Source organism: Dasypus novemcinctus, chromosome 8, assembly GCF_030445035.2.
Source record: "Dasypus novemcinctus isolate mDasNov1 chromosome 8, mDasNov1.1.hap2, whole genome shotgun sequence".
Classification (NCBI taxonomy): domain Eukaryota; kingdom Metazoa; phylum Chordata; class Mammalia; order Cingulata; family Dasypodidae; genus Dasypus; species Dasypus novemcinctus.
The window spans coordinates 127,193,255-127,217,404 of record NC_080680.1 but is presented as its reverse complement, the minus strand read 5'-3'; the positions used below and the strand labels follow the sequence as shown (position 1 = coordinate 127,217,404).

The 24,150-nt window shown below is 49.0% G+C and overlaps 1 protein-coding gene across 2 annotated transcripts in view; it reads right to left on the bottom strand.

Annotated features, from left to right (window-relative positions):
• CAMSAP1 (calmodulin regulated spectrin associated protein 1) overlaps window positions 1-23,745 on the bottom strand; it is a 97,652-nt gene extending 73,907 nt beyond the window's left edge. The window contains exons 1-2 of one of the 2 annotated variants that reach the window (XM_058302737.2): window positions 23,688-23,745; window positions 23,357-23,517 (exon numbers count right to left, since the gene is read on the bottom strand). In XM_058302737.2, the coding sequence (XP_058158720.1) occupies window positions 23,357-23,471 (115 nt within the window). In that variant the 5' untranslated portion in view covers window positions 23,472-23,517; window positions 23,688-23,745. The remainder of the gene's footprint in view (window positions 1-23,356; window positions 23,518-23,687) is intronic. The other variant, XM_058302738.2, reaches the window with a different exon arrangement.
• Between the last annotated feature and the right edge of the window lie 405 nt (window positions 23,746-24,150).

Here is a 24,150-nt window from a genome sequence, read left to right as displayed (position 1 = left end):
GTTCTCCTTACAGGGCACACTCCTTGCACGTGGGGCTCCCCTATGTGGAGGACACCCCTGTGTGGCAGGGCACTCCTTGCGTGCATCAGCACTGCACATGGGCCAGCTCCACACGGGTCAAGGAGGCCCTGGGTTTGAACCATGGACCTCCCATGTGGTAGACGGACGCCCCATCCATTGGGCCAAGTCCACTTCCTATCTTATGTTTTTAATGTAACATTTTTTAAGATGTGTATATCTTCAAAAAAAATACAATTTACAAAAATGATGGGGGTGGGGGGGTAGGGAGTGGGTTACATAGGAACCTCATGTTTTTTAATGTAACATTCTTTGTGATCTACTAACTTTAATAAAAGTGCAAAAAATTTAAAAAAAATTAAAAATAAAAAGATTCAAACAGTCTCAAAGCACAAAATTCAGGCGAGCCGATATGGCTCAGTGGTTAAGCACCAGGTTCCCATTTACAAGGTCCCAGATTCAATTCCTGACCCCCAGTACCTAAAAAAAAAAAAAAGCCACATGCACAATATTCAAAATGTCCAAGATATAAGTCAAAAGTACTCAACACAGAAAAAGCAACAAACAGGAAAATGTACAACTCTCAAGGATAAAAAGCAATCAATGGACACCAACCCCAAGATGACCCAAATGTTGGAATTAGAAAGATGTGAAAGCAGCAATTGTAACCATGCTCCAAGACGGAAGGCAAACGCTCCTGAAATGCGTGAAAAATGAACACAAACCAGGAGGAAGCCTGGGAAGAGCAGCTCAGCCCTGGTGTGGAGGGCCAGGTGCCGGCGAGGAGGGGCCTGCGGGAGCACCGTGCCCTTCCTGCCCCAGGCGCCAAGAACCCTGGCAGCTTCCGCCCCGCTGGTCGGGGCAGCGTGGCCAAGGGTGGGGGAGGCAGAGACACCTCTGGCAGTCCTGCCGGCCCGCCCCCTCCCGCCTCCCCTCTTCCCCTCCCCTTCGAGGCCAGGTCATTACAATTCAGGGAAACAGCTCTTATAAAATAAGACGCGGGAAGCGGACGTGGCTCAACTGACAGAGCGTCCACCTACCATATGGAGGGTCCAGGGTTCAAACTCAGGGCCTCCTGACCATATGGTGAGCTGGCCCCTGTGGAGAGCTGCCACACAGGAGTGCCCACGCGGGGGTGCCCTGCAAGAGAGCCGCCCCGCACGGAAAAATCAAAGCCCGCCAGGAGTGGCACTGCACACACGGAGAGCTGATGCAGCAAGATGATGCAACCAAAAAAAGAGACGCAGTTTCCTGGTGCCACTGAGGGTGCAAGGGGGCACAGAACACACAGCAAATGGACACAGAGAGCAGACCATGAGGGGGAAGGGGAGAGAAATAAATAAATTTAAAGAAATAAATAAGTAAGACAGATGCCATGAGAGGGAAGGAGCCTGAGAGAACGGCACCAGCAACCCAGCAGGGGGCCCAGCCCAGGAGCCCTCAGAGGTCACGGGGGGGCTGGACGTGCAATCTGCTTCAAGCCTCTTGCCACAAATAGAAGGAAGCCCTGCCTGAGGGCTCTGAGAGCTAACGAGGGGAATCACCAGGCCAAGCCCAGGGAGCAGAAGCTCATCCAGACAGCGCAGTATCTGGAGAGCACCTCTACCCCGAGGGCGCCAGCCCTTCCTCAAGGAGAAGTGCCCACCCAGAAGGGACGATGGAGGGTAGGCCCCATTTCCAGCCCCTCACAATCTATGCAGAGCTGCCGGAAGGGAAGAGGGGAGGCTGGAAGCCAACATCAGCACCCCTGGAGGAAGGCATCACCTCACACCTCAAACCATTCCTACAAACCGTTTTCAAATACAAGTCAGCCCACAGGGCCAAAGTCAGCAGATAAGCAAAACGCCAAGACACCACACACAGCAGAGGCCCGAGGAGAGCCAGGCCCACAGGCTGCTGGTGCCGGCCAGACCAGGAAGACAGCAGAGCCCTCCACGGCCTGCACCGGAACCCTGGACGGTACACGGGCGCCTCAACAGGCAAAGCCTGGGAGAAGCCCCTCGAACGGCCTCTGCCCGTCCCAGCGCACGCCTGAGGGCAGCTCCGGCCGTGCAACTCACAGGCCGCCACACCCGCGAGGCCCCTTGCCTCTGGCCCCTGCCAGGCTGGAGGGTGTGCGGGAACCCTGGGGTTTGTCCTTCTCTCCCCTGGCCCTGCCCCACGTCAGCCCATTTACAGACCCATGTGTTACCAGGGGAAACCAACACTCTAAGAGCAAGTCCACCTTTCTGGCCAGAGAAAGCTGGAAAAAGGGCCTCCGTGGTCTGAAGACGGCGAAAGGGAGCCCCGCCGTGCCCCCTGCTCCTCCTGCACGGCTGCGCCCCTCAGGCGCCCAGGCCCGCAGACCTGCCTGGAGGCAGCCTGGGCAGCTGCGGCTCCGAGGGAGGCCCTGCTTCCAGGCAGAGTGAGGAGAAGGGCACCTGGACCCACAAGCGTGGAGGAATCCAAGAAGAGGGCTCCCCTCATTACGCACACAAACCTGCAGAATCCTGGGCTCACTCCTGAGTTGCCCATGCATGGGACAGCCCCAAAGCAGCAGAGCAGAAGTTTAGGAACCACACTGACCATTGACACTGGAACCACAGCCCAGAATAGCCGATGCAATCATCTGAACCTAGCCAGGTCGACTGCAACCCCACTGCAAAATAAACAAACAAAATCAACATTTTCCAAACGATTTTAACAGGACCCAGAGAACAGTCTCACAACATAAAAAGCAAAATGTCTAGGACACAACCCATAACTATCCAACATATAAAGAACCTTCTCAAGGGAAAAGACAATTAGCAGATGCCAACCCAAAGATGACCTGGACATTGGAACTCTCAAAGGCTTTACAGCAGCTATTACAACTAGGCTCAATGAAGTAAAGGTAAACATTCTAGAAGTCAATGGAAAGATAGAAGTTCTCAGCACAGAAATAAAAACCATAACAAAGAACCAAGAGTTTAGTACTGAAAGCTCAATAGCAATTAAAAAAAAAAAAACCCGCAGCATAGACTCAACAGGAGAATGGAGATGACAGAAGAAAGAGTCACTGAACTTGAAGACAGAGCCATAGGAAGTACCCAATCTGAAGAGCAGAGATCAATTTTTTTTAAAAGATTAAATAAGATGAAGAGTCTTGGGGAGCTGCGGATAACATCTAAAGGTCTAACATCTGTGTCACTGGAAAGAAACGAGGAAGAAATTGGTACATTGGATAAACAATGGCCCAAAACTCCAGAAACTCTGGGGTGTTGAGGGATGGGAGAAGTTTCTTTGTAAAAGGAAACAAAACCCCAAATTTCATAAAATATACAAATTGACAGATCCAGGAAGCTCAACAAATCCCTAACAGAATAAACTCAAAGGAAACCACATCCAGACACTTCATGATCAAACTGCTGAAAACCAAAGATCACGAGACAGGCCCACAGGACCCCAGAACTGGAGTTATCAGCCAGAGCCTTTAAATAACTACTTTAAAATAATAAAAAGAAAAAAAAAAAACAGGATTAAGAATTTTGGCAGAAAAGTAGAAATTTTTTTTTTTAAAAGAAAAAGAGAAAAAAAACTTGGCAGATTTGAAAAAGAACCAAATAGGAATTCTAAAACGGAAAAATATTAACTAGAAGACGAGTTGAAAGAAAATACCTGAATGAAAAATGAAAACAAAAGAATAGAAAATACAGTAGAGAAGGTATTTGAAAGACACTGTTAAGAAAAGAATTCATAATTGGAGGCACAGAAAAAGGTAAGCGAAAATGGGACACAAAAACTATTTAAAGACAATGGATGAGAATTTCTCAATGCTTGTGTAAATTCATGAAACCATAGTTTCAAGAAGCCCTATGATATTCCAGCAGGGTTTTTTAGAAAAGGAATTCTACACACCCATAAACACCATGAAAACACTGAGGAAATCCAAAGACAAAGAGGGAATTTAGAAAGCAGCAGCAGGGACTTCTGATCTGGACAAGAGGGAGTGCACTTGTTCCCTCTGTTTTCTCTATTGAATACAACTACACATGCTAGAAATAATGGCCAAAAGCTGCCTAAGTTCAGTGGAAGACATAAAAAAGATTCTGAAAGCTCAGGAAACCCCAAACAACCACACAAAGAAAGCCCTGCTCAGATGCTCCATGACCAGTGCTGGACCCACCCCAGCGCTGAGGGGGATGGCGAAAGGGCCTGGGGCGCCAGGAGCAACCAGCAACAGACCCCAGGAGCAGGTGGCTGGGGGCAGGGGCGGGGGCGGCTCAGCGGCTGAGCGCTGCTCCCAAGTGCCGAGAGCGTGGTTCCACCCCGGTGCCTCCTTAAAAACCTCCTTAAAAAAAGAAGCGGCCCAGGCCTGGTGCTTCCTGACCTTCGCCCCAGAAGGCAGCCGAGGTAGGCTCACTGCGCCCGAATCAGAGGGCTCTGCCCACACCAGGCAAGTCCAGCAGAACTGGCAAGGGGGGGGTCAAAGGAAACTCCACCAACAGGAAGGGCCAGGGCCCCGCCGGGGATGGGGCCTAGGTGCGGGGCACTCTCCCTAAGGCCCGAGACCAGCAACGGGGTCCCACCACCACGCACGCCCGGCCCAAGAGGGGCGTGCTCCCTACCAGCCACGAGCCGCCCAGAGACATGTGGCAGCCAAGGGGCCCCGGCAAAGGGAGTCCTGCTTGGAGAGCACTGGCCCGGGACCCACCCGCCACGGGCAGAGGAGGGCCGGCCACAGCAAGCCACACACCCCCGGCCCCAAGAGCGCTCTCAGCCCCGAGAGAGCGCCCTCCCCAGTCCAGGGCGGCAGCTGGTGGGCTGGGGGCTCCTCCGCCTGAAGCAAGGCAGAATGGGTGGGCAGCAGCAGGTCGGAAGGGCGCAGCTCCAGCGCTGGCACAGCCTACCACGGGAACCAGGGTCCACAGAGCAGGCAGGACCCGAGTGCCACATTACAAAGGGTCACTGCCAGCTAAAAGAAAAAGTTAGGAGGCCCCAAAACAAGGGCCAAAATGTCTAGGATCACAACAGAAAAAAGACAAGCAATGGGCACCAACACCGAGCTGAATTAGACATTTAAATTATCTGACAGATTTTAAAGCCACTATCACAAAAACAAATCATCAGTTACAAATTCTCTTGAAACAAATGAAAAACAGGAAACTCAGCAAAGAAATAAAAGTTGTAAAAAAGAACCAAACAGAAATTATAAAATTGAAAAATATAGTAATAGAAATTTTTTAAAAACCCACTGGATGAGCTCAATAGACTGGTGATGACAAAAGACAGAATCAGTAAACTTGATGAGACAACAACAGAATTTACCAAATCTGCACAAGAGAGAGAAAACAGACAGGAAAACAAAATGAGCAGAGCCTCAGGAACCTGTGAGTCCAGAGCAAAGGAAGAGAAAGTGGAGCTGAAAGAGTATTTGAAAAAACAATGGCTGAAACGCCCCAAATTTGTTGACAGATATAAAGCACAAGATTTCAAGCAACTGAGCGAACCCCAAAAAGGATAAACCCAGAGAAACCCGTGCCAAGACACATCATAACCAAACTTCTGAAAACTAAAGAAAAAGCAATTAGCTTGACGTGGCCAGGGACAAACAGCACGTCACCCACCGGGAGCACCAAGGAGAAGGAAGGGCCTTCGCCTCCCACACGGCGCAGAGGCCGGAGGGCAGGCGCGGCACCCGCAAGTGCTAAGAGAGCAGGGCTGGCCCCCGGGAATGCTCATCTGCAGGAACTACGCCCAAGGAATGAAGGGGAATAGACATTCGTAGACCAAAACAAAAAAGCAGATGACTAGCAAAGGCCACGGAGAGGCCAGGAGAGCCTCGCAGCGACAGAGTTGTCTGCTCTGGGCTGGTGGCAACGCCAACGGCCCGGCAGCGGTCTTACACTACAGCTGTGCTAGATGCTACCAACGGGGAAAGTGGGTAAAGGGTACCTAGGACTTCTCTGTATTATTTCTTACAACTGCATGTGAACTGTTATTGCAAATAAGTTTAATTTTTAAAAACTGGCCAAAGATTTGAAGTATAGAAAAAGAAACTCAAATGAACAATAAGCAGCTTAAAAAAAAAGTTTAACATCACTAGTCATTGAGGAAATGCACATCAAAACACCAGTGAACAACCACTACCCATCAGGATGAATAGCTAACATTTGAAAGACTGACAGCTCCAACTGTTGCCAAGGACACAGAGCAACTGGAACTTTTATCCATTGTTGGTGGAAATATAAAATGATATAGCAACTTTGGAAAACAATTGGGCAGTTTTCATAAAGTTAAACATACACTTGTTTTAAGATTTAATTCAGGTATTTACCCAAGAAAAACGAAAACACCTCCACACAAAGATCTGTATCTAAATGATCATAGCAGGGAAACGGACTTTGGCCCAGTGGTTAGGGCGTCCGTCTACCACATAGGAGGCCCGCGGTTCAAGCCCCGGGCCTCCTTGACCCGTGTGGAGCTGGCCCATGCGCAGTGCTGATGTGCACAAGGAGTGCCGTGCCACCCAGGGGTGTCCCCCGCGTAGGGGAGCCCCACGCGCAAGGAGTGCACCCATAAGGAGAGCCGCCCAGCGCGAAGGAGGGAGCAGCCTGCTGAGGAATGGCGCCGCCCACACTTCCCGTGCCGCTGACGACAACAGAAGCGGACAAAGAAACAAGACGCAGCAAATAGACACAGAAAACAGACAACCAGGGGAGGGGGGGGGAATTAAATAAATAAATAAATCTTTAATAAAAAAAAATAAAATAAAATAAATGATCATAGCAGCTTTATTCATAATAGCCAAAAACTGCAAAAAAAAACTAAATATTTATCAACAGACAAATGGATAAGGAATATGTGGGATAACTGTACAGTGGAATACTATCACTGGTCAGCAAGAAACAGGCATACAGCATGGAAGAATCTTAAAAAGATGGTGAGTGAAAGGAGCTAGACAGAGAGAGTACTCCCAACAGGCTTAGTTAGCACAGACAAATCTAGAGTGAGAGCAGATCAGCGAGGCCCCTGGCGAGGGCCGACGGGCAAGGGTAAGTTCAGGGAAACCTCTGGGTTCACAGGAGTTCCAAGTTTGTTTAAACTCATCGAAGTATATTCTTAAAATATGTGCATTTTATTGTATGTGAGTTATACCTCAAAAAAGTTGTTTTTCTCAAGACAGAAAATAAAGATCTTCACTGCATTCTCTACAAGGGACATTAACTTATACTGCCAGCAGCTTCTCTGAAAAGCCCAAATTTAATCACATCTCTTCCCTCCTCAGAATTCATACAGAACCAAACCTTATCAGTCACTCGTGGCTCTCCAGGACTGGCCCTAGACATTTTTCTGATCTGATTTGGGCCTTCCAACTGTCCTGCAGCTAAACTGACATTTCTTCCAAACTAGATCACTTCCTTTTTCCCTCAGCAGGAGCCAAACCGCGTTCTCCTCTTCCCCCTCTCCCGCTCCTCGTCTTCGCTTCTCTATTTGCGTCCTTACCTCCACCTGCTTCTCACCCACTAGACTTCAAACTCAGGTTCTTTAATAGAAGATTCCAGACTCCCTCGGCAAAGCTGCTCTCCCCTTGCCTCTTCTGCCGTTACCAGCTGCCCCTAACGGCACTCACGGCTGACCGCTCAACACGGTGCTTCCTAGTTACGGCCATTTCCCTCGCGAGAGGTGTCCTGAGAGGTACGCCGAGGGCTGCACTGCTCTGAGCAGTTTGCTGATGACCTGAACTGATGAAAGATCAGTTTTGGAACTTCCGGGAAGATGGCAGACTAGACACACACAGGACTCTCTCCTCCAGACGAACGGCTAGAGGACGGCCTGGAGCCACTAGGGTTTAGGACACCAGGAGGGCTGGACACCGCCCAGAGGAGAGAGGGCGAAGGAGGGGAATCGCGACCACAAAACTGAGAGCGGAGCCAGCGGCTGCTGCTGCCAGCCCCTCCCCCACACTAGAGACACCTCCCTCTGTAGTAGCCTGCGGCTACAGACAGGGGACGGGGACCCACCACCCAGGAAAGGGGAGAGGGACACAGCCTAAGGATGACTAAACTCTTGACAGATCTGGTCTGCTGTGTCCCAGGAGCCTGTCCAGGCCGGACAGGGCCATTGTTTGCCTTGGAGCAGACAAGGGACTAAACAGATGAGACCTCCCCATCTCCTCCTCTACACCCAGGACTGCTAGCCGAGGACTCAGCGGAGTGGAAGTATTTCCTCCTGGGAAAGGGAGGGGGCTGCCAGAGAAGGCTGGGGAACTGCCCCTGAGAAGTCTGCATGACGAGGCTCCCAGCTCCACCCCTGCCGCAGCCCCACGCCTGAGCCGGCAGGGCTGCCACAGAGCGCCTGCTGCTGGAGACACGGCAGTGCGCGTGAGAGCCTAAAAACAGTAAGAAGGAAGAACCAGCAAGACGGGGCAGATAAGGAGCGCCCAGAGTCAGCTCCTGCTCCAGGGCAGTCGGCACACACCCAGAGCTCGCTGGAGCAGCTGAAGCACCTGTTTGGAGGCTCCAGGTGGCCAATGTCTTTGAAGGAGTGGAAGGAGGAGATGCCCGTCTGCAGAGAAGACTTGTAAGAAGAGACTCCACGCCCCGGAGGCCGGTGCCCGTCCTCCACTGGAGGCACGAGCCGCCTTGGGAGCTGCTCCGCGGCTGGAATTGGAAGCTCCGCTTCCCAAAATGGGGGACAAAGAGTCGGTGGGGCACCAGCTTCAGCTATGATGAGGAAATTCAGCGGCTACAGTATGATCCAGAGAACAGCTGAGGTTTGAGCCAGTACAGGTCAGAAAGGCCAGGAGCTGCCATTTTAACTCTGCGCCCAGCAGGAGGGGAAGCGGGGGGCCTGAGAATCCCAGTGCTGGGGGGACCAGCTTCTTCCCACCCAGGTCAGATGCAGGTCTAACCTAGGCCCCAGCAGGGAGGAAGCTGCGGGGACCTACACCAGCCTCTCCAGGAAATTACCGGCCAGTCCACGGAGGTTGGTGATTGTCCTACTCTGGCAGCACAAGCCACCCCAGGAGCTGTTCTGTGACCAGAATTGGAAGCTCCATTTCCCAGAAATAGCGGAGCAGGAGACAGTTGGCTGTCGATTTCAGCTACTGATTGGTAGACTCGGCTAGCTAAGAGATAACCCTGGGAACAGCTGGGGTGTGAACCAGCCCAAGTCAGAAAGAGGCCAGGAGCCACCATACTGACTCTGCCCCCAGCCTGAGGGGAAGCCCGGCTGACTGCTTCTTTCTCGAAGATCAGCCTGCAGCCCTAGCCTAGGCTTCAGCCCTGCCTCTGGCAGGGAGGAGGCTGAGGAGCCCTGCACCAGCCTGTGCAGGTAACTGCAGGGAACACTGCATGGCATAGACTGAAAATCAGAAGTCTGCACAGATTGCTGCCCACACCTGCAACCCCATCTTTGCCCCAGGCAGGAGAGAAAGGGATGTTGAGCTTCATCAGTCTCTCTGGGCTATTACAGTCTAGGCCTGCACTTAGATTATTCCACACAACTGTGAGGCTGTCCCTACCCCCAGCAAAGGAGAAAGTTGGGAGAAGCTTCCCGGTCCCTGGTGCAATGAGGGCAGCTTGAGCCTCGACAGCTTACAGCACCAACTACATGCTTGGCTCCTACTGCACAACCAGCAAGGGAGAAACGATAGGAAGCCCTAAACTAGAGAGAAAAACTGCACCCAGAAAAAATACTCTAGTAAGCCAGATGCAAAGACACCAACAAAAAATTACAATCCACACCAAGAAACAGGAAGCTACAGCCCAGTTAAAGAAACATAAGCCTCCAGATGACATAAAGGAGTTGAGACAACTAACCATAGATGTTCAAACACATCTCCTTAATAAATTCAATGAGACGGCTAAAGAGATTAAGGACATTAAGAAGACATTGGATAAGCACAAAGAAGAATTTGAAAGCATACATAGAAAAACAGCAGATCTTATGGGAATGAAAGGTGCAATCAATGAAATTTAAAAAACATTGGAATCATAAAATAGCAGATTTGAGGAGGCAGAAGAAAGGATTGCTTTTTGAAGAAATGGCCTCTGAAAGTGAAGATACAGGGAAACAGACTTGGCCCAATGGATAGGGCGTCTGTCTACCACATGGGAGGTCTGCGGTTCAAACCCCGGGCCTCCTCAACCCATGTGGAGCTGGCCGACACACAGTGCTGATGCACGCAAGGAGTGCCCTGCCACACAGGGGTGTCCCCCGCATAGGGGAGCCCCACGCTCAAGGAGTGCACCCTGTAAGGAGAGCCGCCCAGCACGAAAGAAAGTGCAGCCTGCCCAAGAATGGTGCCGCACACACGGAGAGCTGATACAGCAAGATGATGCAACAAAAAGAAAACACAGATTCCCGTGCCACTGACAACAACAGAAGCGGACAAAGAAGAACACGCAGCAAATAGACACAGGGAACAGACAACTGGGGCGGGGCGGGGAGGGGAGAGAAATAAATAAAAATAAAAAATAATAATAATAAAAAAAAGAAAGTGAACATACAAAAGAACAGATGAAGAAAAGAATGGGAAAAATTGAACAAGGTCTCAGGGAACTAAATGACAGCAAAAGGTTTGCAGACAAGTGTGTCATGGGTGTCCCAGAAGGAGAAGAGAAGGGAAAAGGGGCAGAAGGAATATTTAAAGAAATAATGGTAGAAAATTTCCCAACCTTATTGAAGGACATAGATATTCCTGTCCAAGAAGCACAAATCTGAAAAAATCCAAATAGACCAACTCCAAGACACATACTCATCAGAATGGCAAATGCCAAAGACAAAGAGAGAATTCTAAGAGCAGCAAGAGAAAAGCAATCCATCACATTTAAGGGATATCCAATAAGATTAAGTGGTGATTTCTCATCAGAAACCATGGAGGCAAGAAAACAGTGGTCTGATATATTTAAGATTCTACAAGAGAAAAACTTCCAGCCAAGAATCTTATATCCAGCAAGACAGTCTTTCAAAAATGAGGGTGAAATTAGAATATTCACAGAAAAACAGAAACTGAGAGAATTTATAAGCAAGTGACCAGATTTTCAGGAATACTAAAGGGTGTGCTACAGCCTGAAAAGACAGGAGAGAGGGGCCTGGAAGAGTGTCTAGAAATGAAAAGTCTATCAATAAAAGTAACTAAAAGTATCAAAAGAGTGGTGAAAATACAATATGACAGATAAAACTCAAATAGTCAGGAATAAACTTAACCAATGATGTAAAGCACTTTTTCAGAAAACTGCAACTCAATGTTAAACAAATTTAAAAACCCCTAAATAACTGGAAGAACATTCCATGCTCATGGATTGGAAGACTAAATATCATTGTCACTTCTACTCAAATTGATATACAGATTTAATGCAATACTGATAAAAACCCACCAGCATTAAAGAAAAACTTGAAAACACAATCATTAAATTTATTTGGAAAGGTAAGGAGTCCTGAATAGCCAGAAACATCATAAAAAGGAAAATTGAACCCTCATCTCCAGAATTTAAATGATAATACCTACCTATAGTGGTAAAAACAGCACGGTCCTGGCCTAAAGACAGACACAATAGACCAATGGAACCAAATTTATGGTTCAGAAACAGACCCTCACAGGTATGGTGAAGTGATTTTTGACAAGCCTGCCAAACCCACACAGCTCGGGCAGAACAATCCATTCAACGAACGGTGCTGAAAGAATTGGACATCCACAGCTGAAAGAAGGAAAGAGGACCCCTACCTCACACCTTATCCAAAAACTAACTCAAAATAGATTTTTTTTAAAAACTAAAAATAAATGCAAGAACCATAAAACTTCTAGAAGAAATTATTGTAAAATATCTTTAAGACCTGGTGATAGGTGGTGGATTCTTAAAGGAGATAAGAGAAGGACTGAGTGGACTACTGATGTTTAATGTATGTAGAAGTTTTAATTAGCTTTATTGTAAAACTGTGGAAATGTATAGAGTGGATGGTAACACACAGTGAGTAACAGCTAGTTTATAAATGGGGATGTGACTGAAAATGGTAGTCTAGTTATGTAAATGCCAATGGACAGAATGCTTGAGAATAATCTAGGAACTGGATAGCACAGTAAACCAACAGGTGGGTGAGAATTGTGGTTCATGGTACAGATGCAAGAGTGTCCTTTGTTAGCTAGAGCAAATATATATCACTACTTCAGGGTGTTGGGAATGTGGAGTGGAGAAGCATGGGAAAAATACAGCTGGAGTGACCGATGGACTGTGGTTAGTAGTAATAATATAATATTCTTGCATCTATGTGAAAGATGTACTGTGTTGATACTGAGGCAGTATGGAAAATGTGAGCCAAATGTACACTATGGACATGGTAACAATCAGATGATATTATCTTATCTGTAACAAATGACACACCACATTATGGTGTGTTGATGGAGGGGTGTTGTTTGAGAATTCTGCACATGTGCATAACTGCTTCATAAATTTACAACTTCTGTCATTAAAAAATACATATTAAAAAGTAATAATAGAGTGGGTTGGGGGAAAAGCACACGAAATGTAAGATAAGAACTATGATTAGTAGTAAGATTTTGACAGTGTCCTTTCATAGTTTGTAACAAATGGCTCATGACAATGCAAGGTGTTGGAGGGTTGACGTATGGGACCCCTGTATGATGTTATGCATGTTTGCTTTGTAAGTTCACAACTTTTACTATATTCTTAATCATTTATGTTCATATATAAATGATATAAAGATAATCATAATAGAATTGATTAGGGGAAAAATACTTTGTTTAGTAGTAATATTTTGACAAATGCTCTTTAATCATTAGTTAAAAAGGTTTAAAAAAACAATGCAAGTTATTGGTGGTACGGTGAGATATATATGTTTGTTTGATGTTATATATGTTTGTTTTCTAAGTTCACAACTATTATACATTTATTGTTTATGTGTGTTTGAGTGATATATTTCAGTAAATTTTTAAAAATAAATAAATAAATAAGAAGCTTTTTCTGGCCTTCATAGCTTCTCTTCCAAGGCCGTAGGCAGAGGGACTGCAACAAATTACTGGGTCCAGGGCCCAGTTTTGAGCAATAGCAGGGACAATCCTAACAATCCAGGTCAATCCAAGAATCAAAGAGCAGCCATAACACAGCCTCCTGCCACTAAATCCACAAAAAAGCAAGAAATTGAGCATCTGAGTAAACTATATCCTAATCAGATGCCTAGTCATCAGGAAAACATTACGAGTCATACTAAGAAAGTGGAAGACATGGCCCAGGAAAAGGGATCTATCGAAGCCCCAGGAGAGATGGAAGATTTCAACAACTAATTAACAAGGGGCACACAAATCTCCAAAATCAAATTAATGAGTTGAAAGACAATATGACTAAAGAAATAGATGACTTCAAGAAGACAGTGAATCTATGTATGTTTTAAGAATAAATTAAAAATATATTTTAAAAAATGAGAGTGTGCACAAAGAATTTGATATCCTGAATAGCGAAGTAACAGAGCTCACATGAATGAAAGACACAATAGATGAGAGCAAAAACACACTAGAGACATATAAGAGCAGACTCGAAATGACAGAAGAAAAAATAAGTGATACTGAAGGCAGAACCAGTGAAACTGAAGAGAAAAGAATGGAAAAAAATTGAGAAGGGGCTCACAGAGTTGAATGACAACACAAAATGCAAAAACATACATTCATGGGAGTTTTAGAAGGAAGAGAGAAGGTAAAAGGGGCAGAAAGAGTATTTGAGGAAATAAGAGCAGAAAATTTCCCAACTCTCACTAAAGAAATGAACTTACATGTCCAAGAAGTGCATCGTACCCCAATCAGAGTAAATGTGAATAGACCTACTCCAAGACACCTACTACTCAGAATGTCAAATGTCAAAGATAAAGAGAAAACTCACAGAGCAAGGGAGAAGCAAACCATCACGTACAAGGGAGGCCAGTAAGACTTAGCGCAGATTTCTCTTCAAAAACCATGGAGGCAAAAAGACAGTGGTACGATACAATTAGGATACTGAAAGAAAAAAACTGCCAGCCGAGAATTCTGTATCCAGCAAAACTGGCCTTCAAATATGAAGGTGAGTATAAAATATTCACAAACAGAAACTAACAGAATTCATAAAAAAAGAATCCACTTTTGCAGGAAATATTAAAGGAAGGCTTAGAGACTGAAAGAAAAAAGACAAGAGAGAGAGGCCTGGAGGAGAATATAGAAGAAAGAATAGAGAAAGGATCACCAAAAGAGTAAAAACACAGACAAAAAAAGACATGAAAACCAAAGAATAAAATGGTGGAAGTAAATAATGCATTTACAGTAATAGCATTGAATGTGAATGGAGTAAACTCCCCAATCAAAAGTTATAGGGAAGCAGACGTGGCTCAACCAGTTGGGCGCCCACCTACCACATAAGAGGTCCCAGGTTCGGGTCCCGGTGCTTCAAAGAAGACAAGCAGATGCTACACCCACCGCAATGAGCAGATGCTGCAACAAGCAGACACCTAAACAAGCAGATGCCAGAAGCCAGCAGATGCTGCAGCCCACGAGGAGGGAAAGAGGGAAAAATTAAACCTTTAAAAAAAAAGAAAAACAAACTCAAATACCTAGGAATCAATTTAACCAAAGAAGTACAGGACCTATATGCAGAAAACTACAAAACAATGCAAAAAGAAATTTAAAAAGACCTAAACAAACAGAAATATATTCTGTATTCATGGATTGGAAAAATAAATATTGTGAAGATGTCAATCCTACCCACACTGATTTATAGATTCAACGCAATACCAATCAATTTTCCAACAGCCTTCTTTACAGAATTTGAAAAGGCAATTACCAAATTCATTCGGAAGGGAAGGTGCACCCACATAGCCAAAAGCATTCTAAAAAGAAGAGCAACATGGGCGGAATTTCACTGCCTAACCATGAGAAATATTACAAAACTACAGTGGTCAAAACAGCATGGTACTGCCATAAAGACAGACACATTGACCTAGTGGAATAGAATTGAGAGTCCAGAAATAAAACCTCAGCTATACAGTCAACTGGTTTTTAACAGACCTACCAAGTCCATGTTCATGGGACAAAACAGTCTCTTCAACAAATGGTGCTGGGAGAACTGGGTATCTGTAATCGAAAGAATGAAAGAGGACCCCTATCTCACTCTCCATATAAGAATCAATTTGAAATGGATCAAACCTGAATATAAAAGCCAGGACCATAAAACTACAAGAAAATGTAGAAAAACATCTTCAAGACCTTGTAGTAGGTGGTGGTTTCTTGGACCTTCCACCCAAAGCAAATGCAATAAAAGAAAAAATAGATAAATGGGACCTCCTCAAAATTAAACACTTTTGCACCTCCCAGGACTTTGTCAAAAGGGTGAAAAGGCAGACGACTCAATGGGAGAAAATATTTGGAAATCACATGTCCAATAAGGGTTTAATATCCAGGACATATAGAAATGTTACAACTCAACAATAAAAAGACAAACGACCCAATTAAACAATGGGCAAAAGACTTAAATGGACATTTCTCCAAAGAAGAAATACAAAATGCAAAAAAACAAATGAAGAAATGCTCAACATTACTCATAATAGGGAAATGCAAATCAAAACTACAATGAGATACCATTTCACACCATTAGAATGGCCACTAGGGAAATGGACTTGGCCCAGTGGTTAGGGCGCCGTCTACCACATGGGAGGTCCGCGGTTCAGACCCTGGGCCTCCTTGACCCGTGTGGAGCTGGCCCACATGCAGTAGTGATGCGCGCAAGGAGTGCGGCGCCCCGCAGGGGTGTCCCCCAAGTAGGGGAGCCCCACACACAAGGAGTGTGCCCCGTAAGGAGAGCCGCCCAGCGTGAAAGAAAGAGCAGCCTGCCCAGGAATGGCGCCGCCCACACTTCCCGTGCCACTGACGACAACAGAAGCGGACAAAGAAACAAGACGCAGCAAATAGACACAGAGAACAGACAACGGGGGGGGGGGGGGGGGGATTAAATAAATAAATAAATAAATCTTTAAAAAAAAAAAAAAGAATGGCCACTATTAAAAAGACAGAATTGGGAAGCAGATTTGGCTCACCTGATAGAGCATCCGCCTACTACATGGAGGTCCAGGGTTCAAACCCAGGGCCTCCTGATCCATGTAGTGAGCTGGCCCATGCGCAGGGCTGGTGCGCACAAGGAGTGCCATGCCACGCAGGACTGTCCCCCACGTAGGGGAGCCCCATGCACAAGGAGTACACCCCATAAGAAGACCTGCCCCGTGCCAAAAAAAAGTGCAGCCTGCCCAGGAGAGGTGCTGTACACACAGAGAGCTGATGCAGCAAGATGACATAACAAAAAAGAGACACAGTTTCCCAGTGCCACTGACAAGAATACAAGCAGACACAGAAGAACACACAGCGAATGGACACAGAGAGCAGACAACTAGCTGGGGGACAGGGGGAAGGGGAGAGAAATAAAAAAAAAAAAAAGAAGACTATAAGTGTTGGAGAGGATGTGGAGAGACAGGAACACTTATTCACTGTTGGTGGGAATGCAAACTGGTACAGCCACTGTGAATGACTGTTCAGCAATTACTAAAGAGGTTGAATGTAGAGCTGCCACGTGACCCTGCAATCCCACTACTGGGTATATTTCCCCAGAAGGACTGAGAGCAGTGACACGAACAGACATCTGCACACTGATGCTCGTAGTGGCATTATGCACGACTGCCAAAAGTTGGAAACAACCCAGGTGTCCACCAACAGATGAATGGACAAACAACTGTGGTGTATTCACATGATGGAGTATTATGCAGCTGTAAGAAGAAAGGAAGTCGTGAAGCATGACAACATGGATGAACCTGGAGGACATGTTGTGCGAAGCAAGCCAGACACAAAATGCTGTATGATTACGTTATTATGAACCAAAAATATTGTTTAACATATTGTATGATTCCCTTTATATAAAATGCAAATATAAATCAATTTATAAAGATGGACTTTGATAGTGGTCATATAGGGCTAGGGAAGGCATGCTATGGGGTGTGGAATTTTGGGGTATACAATTTTTCTTTTTGGAGTAATGAAATAATTCTAAAACTTTTTGTGATGATGAATGTATAACATTGTGATTATACTAAAAGCCACTGATTATACACTTTGGATAGAAGATATGGTGTGTGAATGTATCTTTAAAAAAACTACTTAGGGAAGCAGACTTGGCCCAGTGGTTAGGGCGTCCGTCTACCACATGGGACGTCTGCGATTCAAACCCCGGGCCTCCTTGACCCGTGTGGAGCTGGCCATGCGCAGTGCTGATGCGCACAAGGAGTGCTGTGCCACGCAGGGGTGTCCCCATGTAAGGGAGCCCCACACGCAAGGAGTGTGCCCGTAAGGAGAGCCACCCAGCGCGAAAGCAAGTGCAGCCTGCCCAGGAATGGCGCCGCACACACGGAGAGCTGACACAAGATGACGCAACAAAAAGAAACACAGATTCCCATGCCGCTGACGACAACAGAAGCAGACAAAGAAGACGTAGCAAATAGACACAGAGAAGAGACAACGGGGGGCGGGGGGGAGAGAGAAAGAAAGAAGTTTTTTTTTTTTTTAATTTAAAAAAAGAAAGAAAGAACAGATGTCAAGAGACTGGGCGCTGCGGAGAACACTGGGGAACAGGGAGGGAAAGCCCAGCAGGAGGCCCCTGGGTGCGCTCACAAGGCCGCTCCAGGGGAGGAGTGGGGACAATGACCGATCACCAGGCAGCAAAGAGCCGTGTGGTGGAGGAATCAGGCCACAGCACCGAGTCCAAGGCAGCTGTCACCACAGGGGCCCATGGGGGAAGTGACGAGGGCCTTGGTCACTGTCCCTGTTCCTCCAGACGCAGCACCACAGCCCCAGCACGCTCCTCCCCACCCTGCCCACCTCCCAGCCCGCTACCAACTTCTTAGTCCCACTGCAAACAGCACGTCCTTGGTGTTCTGAGGCAAAGCTAGCCCCGTCAGCCCCCGTATGTGCAACCTGACTCGAGCCTCTACTGAGTCCCACGGGCTAAAGAAACCTCCCCAGGCTCGCTCGGGCCACTTCTGACTCTACAGGCACAGGCACACGTTATGATAGGACTCACTAACCCAGCTTTGAACACCATAAACAATCTGGCCCCAGACCGTTTTCCAAATTTATCACCCACGATTTTTAGGTACCCACATCCTCTTCCTCATCAAGCCCAATCTACTCAACACTCCATCTCCATGCAGCTCCTCCAAGAGAGGTCTCTCCTCTTTTCTTGGGGCAGCTACCCAAATCTTACCCATCCTTCAAGGTCCACTGCCCCCAGGAGCCTCCCCTGAGCTCCGTCCAGAGCCACCTCTCCCCGCCTGTCACACCCAAGCATTCAGGTTCCATCCAATCCCGTGACAGCGCCAGCGTCGGCCTCAAGGCAGCTCTTGTATTGAAGCCATATTGTAATTTGTAACACTTACATTAATTTTTCTTTGCATATGTCAATATTCCATGTAGATTCTAAGCAACTAAGAAGATGGCGCCCACAATCTTCCCCTTTGTACCTGTGGTGCAAAATAATTAGTATGCCCATGGCGGCTATTCCATTATTATTGGCTGATTGGCTGCCACCCTGGCACCACCTGATTAGGTGAAAATAATAATCCACGCATCACAATAGTTCAACTAGCAAGTAGAAAAGGGCACTGGCACACATAATGTGGATACTGGAAAAGAGAAAACCAACAGCAGGAAGAGCCTTAGGAAGCTCTTAGGAAGAAAAATGTAACAATAAAGAAGAAAATATGAAGGGCTCTTTGGAAGAACATTTGCACCAATTTAACAACAGCGGCCAACACTATTAGGGTCACTCAAAATTTAAAGGGTTCGAACAATTGAGCTTAAAGATGACTTTATGGTCTTTGGGTAATACTTCACTTGTGACATGACATAAATAAGAAAGTGCACCAAATGACATATCTTTAGAAATATAAATTCAAACACACATGGCCACCAAGATGGTATTATAAGCATGCCTCCCATTGCACCTGAGCTTCAGGTGCTGCAAACGCTTTCACCCATTCAGCAAGGCTCTGCGCAGTGGCAGGGCACTAGTGGGCCAGCCATGACCCCTGACCTCACGCAGGTACAGGCCACTCATCAGACAAGGGCCAGGCCACAAGGGCCAGTCACAGCCCCACATCGCACTGCTCTTCAACCTTCATCACAAATGATGCTGCCAAGAACAACAAAAGATAAAAAACAGAATCTCAACCCCTAAGCCAACCATCTAAAGAGTCATGGCAAAGACTTGGCACTATGCTCACGACACTGGACCCCAAGGGCCACAGCATGTGCCGGTGCTGGAAGGCGAACGGCAACTGTGTTTCTTTCCAATTCTCGGGCTTGGAGAGGGAATCCTAGATTGAATTCACTTTAACCAGTGTCACTACAACAAAACAATCGGGCGACTCCCGGAGTTGATTAGGAAGGGATTTTGCTCCTGTCATCAATTAAGCAGTTTATTCTTCCTGTCTACACAACAAAACCACAGGCAGCGGTCCTATTATAGAGATCCCTTGAATGGTAACTAAAACACAGGCTTCACAAGGCCAGAACACCCTCACCCTGACTTCGTATTCCACAATGCGGTTTCCAAACCAGTAGCTGAAATTCCTCTAAGGAAAGAGGGAGGGAAGGGAGGACAGGAGGGGGTGGGGGCATGTCATCTCCTCACCAGCAGTACAACCGGGCAGCCCCTGCCTCTCTCCACCCCCCTCCCAGTTTGCTGTCCACAAATGAGACTGAAACAGTGGCGACCCCAAAGCTTCCTGCTCTGAGATCCAAGGCAGCTCGGGGCCTGCTTAGTCTTAAGTTGGACAAAAGCCGGTTTCCTGGGAGGCTCGGAGAGCGGCACACAACCACTGAGCTGTGCACAACAACATTCTCACAACCACTGAGCTGCGCACAACAACATTCTCGCAAAGAGCTGGGAACCTTCTAGTATTTCCCCAGGGGGTTTTCCCTTCTTTTGTATTAGCAGTGTCCTTGAAAGGCAGTAAAAGCTACAACCACCCCCAACCCCCAGAAATAAGGCTAGCTATCCTCAAGCTTCCTGAAGTCACCTGTACAATGAACAGTGGTGCCAAAAGCAAAAGCCAGCAGTGTGACAGCCAGTCCAGAGCTCTAGCCTGTAAGATAAACAGGACTTTACGTCACCCATTTAAAACTTTTCTACCAATTTCTTACAATGTTCACCCAAAACACATCACCACAAAACCTTCCAGCTAAGCAGGTATCTTACAGGCAACTTATAAATGAACAACTTTGAACATGCCTGCTATATCATTTCTCAAAAATAACAAATGCTGTCAACGAAAGAAAAAAGCTACCATAAAAGAGATGGGGGAGGAGGTCTAAAAATAAAAGCACAAGACAACCCACAATTCCTGGCTGTGGCACCAGAGAGGAATAAAATTGCAGGAAATGTTTCTGCATAACCATATGCCACCAAAAGGCTCGGCCAGAGGGGGCTCTCCCAGAAGCTAGAGACGGTAGGCCATGGACACAGGGACCCCAAGAACCCCAAAAGGTGAACTCTCAATGGCAAGGCAGGCTGAGCAGTCCACCCGAGAACACCCGTGTGCTGTCAATTCCCACTCAGACAGAAAAGACTACCTAAGCCTTCGTTTCTCTACTTGATAAGCAAGTTCATAAGAGGTAAAACATTTAAGCCACTTTCACCATGACCATACCAAGTCATACACCCAAAAACTAATTCACAATTAAAGCATCCAAATTGAAAGACTCGAGTCTAGTTACCTGAACACTAAGGTGGAGAGGTACACAGAGATAGTCAAAAGAAGGAAAAACAAGGAATATGCCCCGAAGGTTAAAAAAAAAAATTTTGGAGGTAAAAAAAAAAAAATCTACACTCTCCACCCAAAACCATTTTCCTACACAGTCTCCTAAAAATCGTGATGCCAGGGTGGGCACACCTCACCTGCCAGGCTGCCCTAAAACTGCATGATGAAGTCACTTCTACTGAGCCTTTTGGTCATCAGAATCGGGGTTTCCCACCCATTTGTAAATGTACAGGGTTTCTCAATCAGGAAAAACAGTAAGTCATACCTGTCCCCTCTGCAGCCAGGCACAGCAGCCGGGAGCCTTCTCACTAAGCCATGCGAGGAGAAAGCACTGGCCGTGCCCGCTGCTGGCAGAGGCGTCCGCGCTGGCCAGCCCGGAGCAGGGCAATCTTGCCTTAGACCCCGAGAAGGAGCCCATTCCCCAACTGCCCACCTTTTAGTAAGCTCCCACCTACAAACTTTAAAGTCCCCATAGGCTTCTGAATGAATTATCTGGTGAATTAACAAGTAGGTTGGGAAACGGACTTGGCCCAGTGGTTAGGGCGTCCGTCTACCACATGGGAGGTCCGCAGTTCAAACCCCGGGCCTCCTTGACCCGTGTGGAGCTGGTCCATGCGCAGGCTGATGCGCGCAAGGAGTGCCCTGCCACGCAGGGGAGTCCCCCGTGTAGGGGAGTCCCACACGCAAGGAGTGCGCCCCATAAGGAGAGCCGCCCAGCGCGAAAGAAAGGGCAGCCTGCCCAGGAATGGCGCCGCCCACACTTCCCGTGCTGCTGACGACAACAGAAGCGGACAAAGACACAAGACGCAGCAAATAGACACAGAGAACAGGCAACCAGGGGAGGGAGGGGAATTAAATAAATAAATAAATAAATCTTTAAAAAAAAAAAAAAAGTAGGTAGAAGTTGTGTGGTACCAGAAATAAAACTGATAGAGACCAAGCAGCCCTAGCATTGAGAGGAATGCCTACTTATTACCAGATCACTACTAATGCCAGGCTGAGGGCCACGCGACGTGCAGCGGGAGAAAAAGAGAGAAGCACAGAGTCCATGTAACCTTCGTTATCAGGGTTCTTAACCATTTCCATATGTAAAATCCAAAAACCACACGTCCGAGCACAGCCGGGCCTTGGTGCCCAGGAGGTGCGTGGAGCGCTCGGGGCGGTGCTGTGTGGCACGGCAAACCTGGGAGCCCCCGCTGCCCAGGCACGACGGACCGGCTGGGCGGGGGACGGGCACGCAGTGACACCGTGCAGGCGGTAACCAAGCAGGGGGAAGCAGCACAGGACACACAACCCGATCTGAACACACACCCGGGACAGCAAGCCAGCAGAGCTCAGGAGAACACATCGTCGTGCAAAATCACAACCAACCACACAACAGGCTAGCGACAGGAACGATGAACACCAAATTCAGGCCGGAGGTGGGTGTGCGGGCAAGACGGGGTGGCGAGGGTGCACCCAGCACTGCCCTGGGCTCTCCTTTACGCCTACTCTAGAACTTTGTAAAGGCTTTCTTGTTCAGTCCACATTTTCTTAAAATGATTCAAATCCAAATAGACAGCAAACGACGTTCGCCCTTCACTACTACAGAGAAATGGGATAAATTCAGTGGCGCGAGAAAACAAAAACTACTGTAAAGCCGAAAATTGTAAAATAAAGGGGACAACTCCATGAACACGCTCTAAAGCCGATCTAAAATAAAGGGATGGATTTAATCCCCGTAACTTACAAAACGTGTTTGTCCTCATGACTAATTCGAGTCTAGCTGTGACACAGGCTGCCCGCTCCAACGGCTGAACTCTTTGCACAGGGAAATAAATGCCTGTTCAGCAAGCTCTCAAAACCGGTCAACGCAACTCTGCTGCAAGGGGGGGTGACCCCTCTCTTTTCGGCATACTCTAGAAACAGGATTGCTTTCGGTGGAATAAAGGCAGCAAAACAGAGGCAGCGTTTTGTTTTGTTCTTAGGATGCAAACGCCCCATCAAAAGGCTTACGCAGGGACTGACCCTTAACTCTGCACCTGAAACAAAGCGCCCAAATCATCTCATAAAGAACACCTTACAGTCTGGCGACGAGAATCGTTGGATCTGGAAAGCTCCGAGGGCGTGGAGCGAGGCCCTTCACCCACTCAGCGTACCAGGGCCTAAAACACTGGCCTCGCAAGGGCACCCACTTCTCCGGAGCAGGTATCCGCCCCAGGAGAGCATTACGCTTACACCAGCCCACTCAGCAAGGGATTTCTGGTGCGGGGCGCTCGGCGGCTGTTTTCTGGGTACCAAAACGCACCAGCAGCCGGCGGCTCGCGGGCCCGGCCTGCGGCGCGGCGCGGGCTCGGGCAGGGTCCACCCCACCCGCGCCACCGGGAGACGCCTCCGGCCGCGGCCCGCAACGCCGGCGTCCGCTTCGCCGCCGGGACCGAGGCGGCCACACGCCCCGCTGGGCAGCGAGGGGGGATCGCGGCGTCGGCGCGGGGGGCCGCGCCCGCCCCGCGCGTGGGGCCCCGGCTCCCGCCCCCAGGCCCGCGCGGCGCGCGCCCACCGAGGCCGTAGGCCTTGGCGCAGATCCACTGGAGGTTGGCGGCGATCTTGGCCCGCGCCGAGTCGTAGCGCTCCAGGGGCACGACGTCCGCCGCGCCGTCCGCCGGGGCCTCCATCTTCCTCGGGCGCGCCCGCCCGCCGCGCGGCGCCGGCCTCCACCGTCTGCGGACAGAAAGGCCGGGCTGCGGCGGGCGCGGGCCCTCGGCCCGCCGCGGCCGCAACAAAGGCCCGCCCGCCCGCGGGGCCCGCGCCCACCTGCCCGGCCCACCTGCCCGCCCGCGCCGCCCGGCCTCCGCGCCCGCCCCGCGCCCCGGCGCCGCCCCCGGCCTCACCTCAGAGGCGCCGCCGCCGCCGCCGCCGCCGCGGCTGCTTCATGCTGCGGGGCCGAGGCCGGGGGGCGCGGGCCGGGCGGCCCAGCGAGGCGGCGATGGCGGGAGGGCGCGCGGCGGGGGCGCGTGCGCGGGCGCGCGGGGGGCGCGTGCGCGGCCCCGGGGCTGCCGGGCGGCGGCGGCTCGGAGGGACCGCGGGCCACGGCGGGGAGCGCGCGCGCCGCCGCGCCGCCCGCGCAGGCGCACTGGCCGCGGGCCCGCTGCTCGCCCCGCCCAGCCGCGTCCGCGCCCGCAGGGGCCGAGGCGCGCGGGGCGCGCGGAGCCGGGCCGGGGTCGTGCGTGTGGGCCGGCGCCCGCGGAGCCCGCTGCCGCCCACTGTCTGCGCCGGGCGGAGCCCTCTCGGGAGAAGGCGGCGCCCGGGCAGGGCTCCTCAGCGGCCGCCGCCTGGCGGGGCCGAGCCCCGGCG